At 37.7% G+C, this 11,653-nt stretch overlaps 1 protein-coding gene across 2 annotated transcripts; it reads left to right on the top strand.

Annotated features, from left to right (window-relative positions):
• Nucleotides 1-1,187: 1,187 nt before the first annotated feature.
• Nucleotides 1,188-5,744, top strand: LOC109167927 (extensin-2-like). 2 transcript variants are annotated; one of them, XM_019317003.1, is made up of 4 exons: nucleotides 1,188-2,657; nucleotides 3,326-3,734; nucleotides 3,834-5,244; nucleotides 5,360-5,744. In XM_019317003.1, exons 1-3 carry the CDS (start codon nucleotides 1,325-1,327, stop codon nucleotides 5,206-5,208), a joined length of 3,117 nt encoding a protein of 1,038 aa, XP_019172548.1. In that variant the 5' UTR covers nucleotides 1,188-1,324; the 3' UTR covers nucleotides 5,209-5,244; nucleotides 5,360-5,744. The 2 variants fall into 2 exon arrangements, with proteins under 2 accessions (XP_019172548.1, XP_019172547.1); XM_019317002.1 differs by having other exon boundaries at nucleotides 3,326-5,244.
• The last annotated feature ends 5,909 nt before the right edge of the window (nucleotides 5,745-11,653 follow it).

Genomic DNA, 11,653 nt, shown 5'->3' with positions numbered 1-11,653 from the left:
TACTACATAGGATTATAGCTTTTAGATTTTTGTTTTGATTTTTTATTCATATTGGTGCTTTGGATGTCATCATATTGGATCAATTACCTTGATTTTTTATTTTTGTTTTTAAAATCTTTAATCCAATTATAGGGTCATATATAACCAAACAACAATATTAGTAATCATTCAAATTTTAGCCTACTACCAAACATTCAAAATATTTTTACTAGAACCCTTCCAATTACCAAGTATTTGATTCGCTTTCCGATTCTGATTCTCATGTTCGACCAAACACATACACCATAAATTATTTATGCTAAATATTTGTATAATTTGGCGTAATTTTTCTAATCGAGTTAATACCATATGTGGTCCTCCGAGTATAGTGGTTTTGCCACGTTTAGTCCTAAACTTTCAAATTGACCACATGTGGTCCTTTGACATTCAAATTGTTACCCTCCGTGGTCCAAGTTAACCACCCGTGGTCCTTCAACTTTCAAAATTTAACCAGCCGTGGTCCTCCGGGAAGGACCATGAGTGGTTAAAATTTGATAGTTGAAAGACCATAGATGATTAATTTAGACCACAAATAATAACAAATTGAAAGTCAAAAAACCATGGTAAAACTATTATACTCGAAGGACACCAGATGATATTAACTCTTTTCCGATCAATTCGTGATAGACTCAATCAGTGAACTAGTTCATGAATATATAGCCACTAAATACAAATGGTTGTTATATTTGTCACTATTGGTCCGAATAGGGTTTTTTTTTTTTTTTTTAACAAAAAATGTTGCATAATCTCACTAACTATGATTGGTAGGTTAATTAGTTATATATAAAATTGAAGAAATTGCAAGCTAGGTATTACGTAGCATGCACCCATGTTGTGTCATGCATCTAGTTGATGGTATTAAGTTTATTTAATTATATTTAATTAAAGGAGCAGGTAATTAGCTGGTACAAAAAAATACAAAGAAAATTTCAAAGTGACCCAGATATGGTGTTTAAATATTGGGCTTGTCCAGCTGTTATTTAGAATTATATGAATTTATATGTTCGAATTGTCTTTGTATTGTTTTCTTAAAAAGAAAAAGAAAATATTATAGTACTAGTTTGATTAATTGAATTGGTCCCAAATTGACAGCTCCACTCCAACGACTATTGGAACAAAATTTGCACTATAAATGGTTTGGGGATTCATTGCCTCTTCATCACCTCTCAACTGAGAGAACACAAACTTTTATAGGTCTGTAGATAATTTTGGTATTCAAAGTTTTATATATATTTGGTCTCATTGGTACAGCCGGCATTGGTGGAGCCTTTTCCGGCCGGTGAAAATGGTTGGTCACGGCGGCGGCCCCCGGAGGGGTCGTCTTTTGCCACAAATGTTAGTGGCATTGGTTGTATTGGCTGCTGCGAGTGTGGTCTCCGGCAATGATCCTTATGTTTACTCTTCACCTCCTCCGCCTTACGAGTATAAGTCTCCTCCCCCTCCGTCACCTTCACCGCCCCCGCCTTATGAGTATAAGTCTCCCCCGCCACCATCTCCTTCACCTCCGCCACCTTACGAGTACAAATCTCCCCCGCCACCTTCTCCCTCTCCGCCACCGCCGTATTACTACAAGTCTCCACCACCACCGTCACCTTCACCACCTCCGCCTTATGAGTATAAGTCTCCTCCCCCACCTTCCCCATCTCCACCTCCACCTTACTACTATAAATCTCCTCCTCCACCGTCTCCATCACCTCCACCGCCTTATTATTACAAATCTCCCCCTCCCCCTTCACCCTCTCCCCCACCACCTTATTACTACAAGTCTCCTCCACCACCCTCTCCTTCTCCTCCTCCACCATACTACTACCACTCTCCACCACCACCAAAGAAGTCTCCTCCTCCACCATACTACTACAATTCTCCACCACCACCTAAGAAGTCTCCTCCTCCTCCATACTACTACCATTCTCCACCACCACCAGTGAAATCTCCTCCTCCTCCGTACTACTACAATTCTCCACCTCCTCCCAAGAAATCTCCACCACCACCATACTACTACCATTCTCCACCACCACCAGTTAAATCTCCTCCTCCACCATACTACTACCACTCTCCACCACCACCAGTCAAATCTCCTCCTCCCCCATACTACTACAACTCTCCACCACCACCAGTTAAATCTCCTCCCCCTCCATACTACTACAATTCTCCACCACCACCAAAGAAGTCTCCTCCTCCACCATACTACTACAATTCTCCACCACCGCCAAAGAAGTCTCCTCCTCCACCATACTACTACCATTCTCCACCACCACCAGTTAAATCTCCTCCACCACCGTACTACTACCACTCCCCACCACCACCGGTGAAATCTCCTCCTCCTCCATACTACTACAACTCTCCACCACCACCAAAGAAGTCACCTCCTCCACCATACTACTACCACTCTCCCCCACCACCAGTTAAATCTCCCCCTCCACCATACTACTACAACTCTCCACCACCGCCGGTTAAATCTCCTCCTCCACCATATTACTACACCTCCCCACCACCACCTACCCATTACTATCCTCCCCATCACCACCTCATTGTCAAGGTTGTCGGAAAAGTTTACTGCTTCAGGTGCTATGATTGGGAAAAGCCAGAGAAATCCCACGACAAGAAACATCTCAAAGGTAAAAACAATTCATAATTCCTTAACAGTATTTCTCTGTTTCTTTCTAATCATGCATGTCCCTCAATTTAGCTTATGGTTTCTGGTTTTTACAAAAATACCCTCCACCAAATACATATATACAGACTTAATAAAAGAGAGAAAAGACAAAAACAAAAAAAAAAAAAAACGTGGAAGATTAATTAGATTAAGTGTTAATATATTATTAGTATTTGTTTTAAACATCTGAAATTTATTTTTTTTAAAGTTAAGATTCGACTGATTAAAGATTAATTATTTAGTTTTTTTTTTTTTTTTGAATGCAATTATTTAGTTAATTATTGATGAAAACAAATTTTATAATATGTACAAACGGTCTTCGCTGGCAAAGAAATAAGCTTTACGATTTTCAAAGCTAATAATTAAACATAAGACTTGTGTTAGCTTAATCCTTAATTGCTGTAAATGAACATAAACTGACCAGTACAAGATTAGTTAATGTAACCACTAACCACATTAAATTAATCGTATTGGATGGTGACATTCTGATGAGATGGCAGGAATATTCTTCTAAATTAATAATTAAATTAAATAAATAAAATACCTAGAATTTGAGTATTTATAGTGATTTTTATTTTCCCTCATTTGGTTATATGGATTAATAATTTTGTTAAAATATATATGGAGCAGGTGCTGTTGTTGAGGTAACTTGCCAGGCTGGTGAGAAGAAAATTAAGGCATATGGAACAACCAAAATTAATGGCAAATTTAGTGTGACTGTTGAAGGTTTTGAGTATGGAAAATATGGAGCAAATGCATGCAAGGCCAAGCTTCATGCACCACCAAAGCACTCTAAATGCAGCATCCCCACAAATCTTCATTGGGGTATTAAGGGTGCTAAGCTCAAAGTGAAGTCAAAGACCGAAAATGAAGTTGTTCTTTATGCGAAACCGTTTGCTTATGCCCCAAAGACTCCTTATGAAGAGTGTGAGAAGCCAAAGCCTAAGCCAACCCCTACGCCTTACTACTACAAGTCTCCTCCCCCACCATCTCCCACTTATGTTTACAAATCCCCGCCACCACCTGCTTATTATTACAAGTCTCCACCCCCGCCAACACCAACTCATCCTCACCCACCTTACGTTTACAAGTCACCGCCACCCCCATCACCAAAACCTCCACCGGTTTACTACTACAAGTCACCGCCACCCCCATCACCTAAACCTGCACCGGTTTACTACTACAAGTCACCGCCACCCCCATCACCTAAACCTGCACCGGTTTACTACTACAAGTCACCGCCACCCCCATCACCTAAACCTGCACCGGTTTACTACTACAAATCACCCCCACCCCCATCACCAAAACCTGCACCAGTTTACTACTACAAGTCACCCCCACCTCCATCACCTAAACCTGCACCGGTTTACTACTATAAGTCTCCACCACCACCTTCACCCACACCTGCACCACACTATTATTACAAGTCTCCTCCACCACCATCACCAAAACCCCATCCTCCCTACTATTATAAATCTCCACCACCACCCTCACCATCTCCCCCACCACCTTACTATTACAAATCTCCACCACCACCATCCCCATCACCTCCACCACCTTACTACTACAAGTCCCCTCCTCCACCATCACCATCACCGCCTCCTCCATACTACTACAAGTCCCCACCTCCACCATCACCATCACCTCCTCCACCCTACTACTACAAGTCTCCACCTCCACCATCTCCATCACCACCACCACCTTACTACTACAAGTCTCCACCTCCACCATCCCCATCACCTCCCCCACCTTACTACTACAAGTCACCACCTCCACCATCACCATCCCCTCCTCCACCCTACTACTACAAATCTCCACCACCACCATCCCCATCACCTCCTCCACCATACTACTACAAGTCTCCACCTCCACCATCCCCATCACCTCCTCCTCCCTACTACTACAAGTCCCCACCACCACCATCCCCATCACCTCCTCCACCCTACTATTACAAGTCCCCACCACCACCATCTCCATCACCTCCCCCACCTTACTACTACAAGTCCCCACCTCCACCGTCACCTTCTCCTCCTCCACCCTACTACTACAAGTCTCCACCTCCACCATCCCCATCACCTCCACCACCTTACTACTACAAGTCACCACCTCCACCATCACCTTCACCTCCACCACCCTATTACTACAAGTCTCCACCTCCACCATCCCCATCACCTCCACCACCATACTACTACAAATCACCACCTCCACCTTCGCCGTCTCCTCCACCACCTTACTACTACAAGTCCCCTCCTCCACCTTCGCCGTCTCCTCCACCACCTTATTACTACAAATCTCCACCACCACCATCTCCATCTCCTCCTCCTCCCTACTATTACCACTCCCCTCCTCCACCATCACCATCACCTCCCCCACCATACCACTACACTTCACCTCCCCCACCGGTGAAGTCTCCTCCTCCACCATACCACTACACTTCACCTCCACCACCGGTGAAGTCTCCTCCTCCACCTGTGTACATTTATGCTTCTCCACCACCACCAACACACTACTAAACAACCAAACCTCAACCACTCTCCATGATCAGTCATGTAAGTTACACACTTATATATATTAATTACTCTTATTACACTATATTACTGTAATTCAGATTATCAACATTCCAATAGTTCTCTAATTACATTTGCATTCTTCTCAATTCTGCAGATTTCGGTTTAGTGGCAGCAATAAGTGGAGGCTTCAAGAGGCGAAGAATCAAAGAACAATCAGATGAGGCATTTAATTTATTCAATAATAAGGTCTTGAATATTGAACTTCAAAGCTCATTGCCCTACACATTGGACCAGTTGGCTTCTTCTTCTCTAGTGGCTTTCTTGCACGTTTTGTTTCTTGTGTCATCACGTGGGAGTGGTTTGTTGAATTTCTTATTTAATAGCAATTCCAAATAATTAGCATAATTTATTCCTCTCCTGTATAGGGATGTGCTTGTTTGATTCAATTTGAATTTGTTATAATATATGGTCAGATATTTCTTTTGTACTCTTTCGTGCTTTGTGCCATCAAAACTATACACTACAATAATTATACATAATGTGTTTCTATTTGCAATTTAATTTCTTTCTTTTAAATTTATTTTTCATCGTACTTTCTTCAGACCTACCTTAACAATCAAAACGACTAATTAAGAATGTAATTAAACATTTTAACGCCCCATTATGAGCAAAGGGGAGTCACATTAAATGGTACAAAATTTTTAATAGTAAATGTTAACTAGTACAATGTTCATAACACATTTAAACTCAATATTCATCACTTTTATGAAAAGTATTCATACAAACCGTACCCCACATAATTTTTTAAAGCAGAATTCATAATACTATGTATATAAAGTTACTTTTTCCCTTTAAAAAAAAAAAACTGTATATAAATAATTTTTTTCAAACTCCAAATCAGATCGAGTTCTTGTATATATATTATTGTTCCCATTGTATATATATTATTCTTCCAAAAGGAAGAACCTCAACCCCGACCCGACAGAACATTTGGGAGGATGTAAATCATGGTAACTCAACTGAACATGAACCACAGAGGCTAGACCTTTGCTCACTGCGTCCAAGGAACCCCCCTCACTTTGAGAGGTTGCTCCCACACTGCCGCGGGTGAGACTCGATCCCTGGTCATTCTTCCAAACTTTCACCTCTATGACCCATTGTATATATATTATTAAGTAGAGGTTTGGAGGAATCCAACATTTTGCTATTAATTAAAACCTAACGTAACGCTGACTGCTAGTATGTGGGGTTTGATCCCGACAATTAGTATTAGGGTACGTGAATTATTGGGCATCATGCAATCGAGACATAATGTTGGCACATATTTTTCTAAATTGAATTTAAAAGAAATTATTTATTTTCAAAAGCTCTCTCAATACTTACTACATGTTAACTTTTACTTTAAACAATGATTCGGGATCGAGTCTCACCAGCGACAGTGTGGAGCAATCTCTCAAAGTAAAGGTTTAGTCTCTGTGTTCAACCAAGTTACCATTATTTATATTCTCTCAGATGCTCTGTCAGACTGAGACGTGGGGCCCTTAGCTTCGAGTTGGGATTCAACCTTGTAACAATGTAAATTTTTACTTTTGATGACAATACACAGAATAATCGATTGCTTTAATAATTGCATACCTTCTCAAAGTAAAAGTTAACTTTATTTTTCCCAAAAGTTGTTTTTTTATTTTTTATTTTTTTAACTTTATACCATGTGAGGAGTGAGGACACACTTTGTTGGAAAATGCTTAGCTAATATATGTATTCTCTTCTTTGGACTTTGAATTGTTTTTTAGTCTACATACGCAACCTGCTTTTCTTCACTCCCACATGCCTTACGCAATTCAATTTCAATTTTTTCTTTAAAAATTTAATTTAAGAAAAAAACGTCAAAGATGATATGTTTTTTTTCAATCCATTCCACAATTACACTACCTAATTAATTAATAAACGTTTCAATTGTCGTGACTAATTAAGCAAAAGATACTCATCATACTTCATCACCATCCAATTATTAGTCTACTGAACTTTACTTGAAAGTTCATAGGCAAAAAATAATTAATTATATTTCAAATAAACTTCTCTCGTGTTACATGTACGTTTCTATCGTTTCAATTATTAGTGTAATAAACATTTGTTGATTGATTAATTAATTTTTTAAGTGTTATGGTTAAAACACAAAATATATTATGTACTATCCTCAAAAAAAAAAAAAAAAAAAAAAAAAAAAAAAAAAAAAAAAGAAGTAGTATGTACTCACATTTTACGAAACTTTATTGAGAAAAATGTGTACTACTTGTCATTAAATGTGTGATGATGTTTTCTGTGAAGCGCTTGTTTCGAGGAATCTTATACCATGCTTTCCGTATCGGGTGACGAAGGAAACTCAGAGAGTCATAGTTACTATCTGAGGATATGTATTAAGTAAATTCTGTTACCAGTTTAGACCTATAGTTGACCGACTCAAATCAAGAAAGCTAGAATTTGAACTTGTGATCTTACAATTACAAGTTTGTATCATTAGTCATCTTTGCTAGGGTTATCCCAGTATCATGCTTCTCTTCTTTTAGTAGGATCTTTTTGAAGGGCAAAGTAGAAAAAACAATGTTACTCCCTCCGTCCCATTATATGTGTCTGGTTCGATTACCGAGGTTTGTCTTGAGTTATTTTTAATTTAAATTTTCATAGTATTAAGTTTAATGTTAGTATACACAATTTATATATTTAAAAATTACACTAAAAGTACTATCAAACACAAAAAATTAAATTTAAAAATGAGTAAAAAATACTAAAGAAAATAAACAAAGAAGAAATTAGTTTGACCAATAAATAGTAAGTATGACAGATAAAATGAGGCATGAGAGTATAATATAGTTTTTATACTCTTGCAAAACTTTAGAGAAGTGAAGATAGCATATTAATGTGACACGTACACAAGTAATATTCCTTTGAAATGTAACATAAAGGTAATTGAACGCCTATTATATATATATATATATATATATATATATATATATATATATAGGCGAGTTCAGGTGTGGCAGTGTCTTGCGGCGATTTCTTACGGTGCGGCAACACCAATAGTTCAACAAATATGCACTATCAACGTTAGGAAAATACAGAGCACAAAACAGAGTAAACAGAGCCCTGCATCACCAAACACACACCATTAGGTGTGAGTAAAAACACCATACACTGTTCGGACATACACCATTGGGGGTGGTGAGTTATATGGTGTATTTTTTTTTGAGTCTGTTGTGTATTTTGTGATGTTTTATTGCATTTCATTGTGGTGTGCTTTTATTACATTGTTGGTGCATATTGTTAACACTGTTGGTGTATTCTGAAATTTCGTCGCACCGCCGCACGGGAAGACCCCGCCGCATTTGAACTTTATTCTATATATATATATATATATATATATATATATATATATATATTCTAATGTTACATTACTTTAAAAAAAATATGTTAGATAACAAGAATTAAACATCTTCCAAAAGTAAAATTTGTTGAGCTTATAGTGATTTCCATGCTTTTTTTATCATGTAATCATTTATTTGGAATAGTGATAAAGTGTCATCACAATACATACTACATAGTGATTACTCATTTGGAATAGTAATAAAGTGTTATTATACTACATAGTAATTGGCAGTGATTCACATACTTTAATTATTCTTGTTGTTTCCAAAAGGTTTAATCCCCAACCCCAATGGCCCCTCAGGCACCGATTCAACAGAGCATCTAAGATGATGTAAATCATGATAACTCAGATGAACACAAAAACTAAACATGTGCTTACTGAGCACAAGGAGCCCCTCACTTTGAGAGATTGCTCACGCACTGCCGTGTCATACTTTAATTAGTCTTGAACTTATCTTTGATTGCTGTAGGACCTAATTAAGTTTAGAAACTATATTTCCATTAGTTACCTTATTACAGTAATTAATGTCGTGAAATGTTTGGTTGGATTATTTACTATTTTATGTGGCTGATTGAGATATATGGACAAATATTTAAATACTTTTTCCTGGACAGTACACATATTTATAACACACGACGGGTCACGAGCATTGAAATTTTTGCATATCTGTGTGTACTAAAATCAAAATTATTATAAGTTGGATGTGACACTCACCCGTTATCTGAAATTCATAAATTCCCCACTAATGGAGGATACATTCATTGTTTGTACAATCATACATATGGGGCCGGGACTGCTGTCTGCCAGTCGCCGGGTTTCCGGTCAGTTTTGCCAACAACATTCGACATTTCGAACAATTCTTTTTTATTTTTTAGAGTGCTCTGTTGTTCACTTGTTTATATATATATATATATATATATATATATATATATATAGACTAGTTGGGTACTAAGGTCTTTGTGGTCCATTGGTATCCGATTGTTTTCTTACCTAGGAGGTTTAGGGTTTGAGCATTGGTGTAAGCGTAGATTTGGGGTATCCCCTTATTCCTTTGTAAGAGTCGTGTTGCACTACTCTCTATTACAGATCAAGTGCACCACATACTAACATGTCAAATTATGAAATTGCCACAACTTATTTTCTCCTCTTCATTGATTCTCATTCGTTAACACGTATTGCACCACCGAAATATACATGTTGCATGAAATTACGAAATTGCCACAATTTATTTTCTCCTCTTCATTGATTCCCATTCGTTAACACGTATTGCACCACCGAAATATACATGTTGCATGAAATTACGAAATTGCCACAATTTATTTTCTCCTCTTCATTGATTTCCATTCGTACCACACACTAATATGTATTGCACCACCGAAATATACATGTTGCATGAAATTACGAAATTGCCACAATTTATTTTCTCCTCTTCATTGATTTCCATTCGTACCACACACTAACATGTATTGCACCGCCAAAAATACATGTTGCATGAAATTACGAAATTGCCACAACTTATTTTCTCCTCTTCATTGATTTCCATTCATACTGCACACTAACATGTATTGCACCGCCAAAATATACATGTTGCGTGAAATTATGAAATTGCCACAACTTATTTTCTCCTCTTCATTGATTTCCATTCGTTAACACGTACTGCACCACCGAAATATACATGTTACATGAAATTACAAAATAACCACAATTTATTTTCTCCTCTTCATTGATTTCCATTCGTTTGAGCTCAGATCATCATACGGCTCTGGCATGTCGGCACGACCGCACGGGAAGCAATAACTGCACACAGAGCCATCAAAATGGGCTTAGCCCGCCAGGCTTTCTCGCCCCGCCCGCCAAAAAGACGGGGTGGGCTCGTGTTTTTGAAGCCCGTTTTAAAAACGGACATTTTTGCCCGCCCCGCCTAGCCCGCGGGCTTGGCGGGGCGGGCTGACGGGTTGGCGGGCTAGCCCGCCATTTTTTTAGTTATATATATATATATATATATATATATATATATATATATATATATATATATATATATATATATATATATATATATATATATATAATAATATAAATAATAGTGTCGGTTATTCGGTGATCGCGGTTATTACACCTTCATAACCGAATAGCCGAATAATCAAATTTTTTTTTGCCTTATAATCGATAACTGAAATTATCGATTGGTTCGATTATTGGTTATCGGTTTTTCGGTAATTATACTTACCCCTATTGGTGTCATTGTTGTCGTGACGTGATGAACGAATTTATGTTTTTTTTTTTTATGAATAAGTGTTTTAAGTAGATAGCAATTAAGTTGTTAACATAGTCACATTAGAGTTTAGAATTTAGGGACACATGATAAAAAAAAAAAAAAAAAAAAACAGGCGGGCTTTGGCGGGGGCCCGCGGGCCTAAGGGGGGCGGGGCGGGCTGCCCCTACCTAGGCCCGTATTCTTGGCGGGCTTTTTAGCCCGCCCCGCCAGCCCGCATTGACAACTCTAGGCCTACACAAGATCATGCCCCAATACCCAATATATGAAAGGGTTCAAGTGCAAAAGAAACCACAGGTGAAATGTACGGTTTCATCTCAGCCATTCACAAGCTCATTTAAAAAAAAAAAAAAAAAATCGCCACACGCGATCCACAACAATGTGCACTGGAAGGCACAACAATGTGCTCCGGAAGACATAACAATGTGCACTGGAAGACAAAAATGTGCACTGTAAAGCACCAAAATATACAACTATTGAAAAGACTAAATTTAATACATGATTTTTAACACGAATAAAAAAAGATCACAATATTCAACTAAAATTATTAATTAGTGATTCATTCAAGATCAAATGCTCTTCATATATATATATATATATATATATATATATATGTATATATATATATATATATATATATATATATATATATATATATATATATATATATATATATATATAACACATACGATCTTAAAGGTTGAAGGCACAACAATGTGCTCTGGAAGAAAGGAAAATATGCAGTGGAACTC

The sequence above is a fragment of the Ipomoea nil genome, unplaced genomic scaffold (genome assembly GCF_001879475.1).
Source record: "Ipomoea nil cultivar Tokyo-kokei standard unplaced genomic scaffold, Asagao_1.1 scaffold3170, whole genome shotgun sequence".
In the NCBI taxonomy this organism is placed as follows: Eukaryota; Viridiplantae; Streptophyta; class Magnoliopsida; order Solanales; family Convolvulaceae; genus Ipomoea; species Ipomoea nil.
The sequence above is the reverse complement of the archived record's forward strand: the minus strand, read 5'-3'. Positions and strand labels throughout refer to the sequence as shown.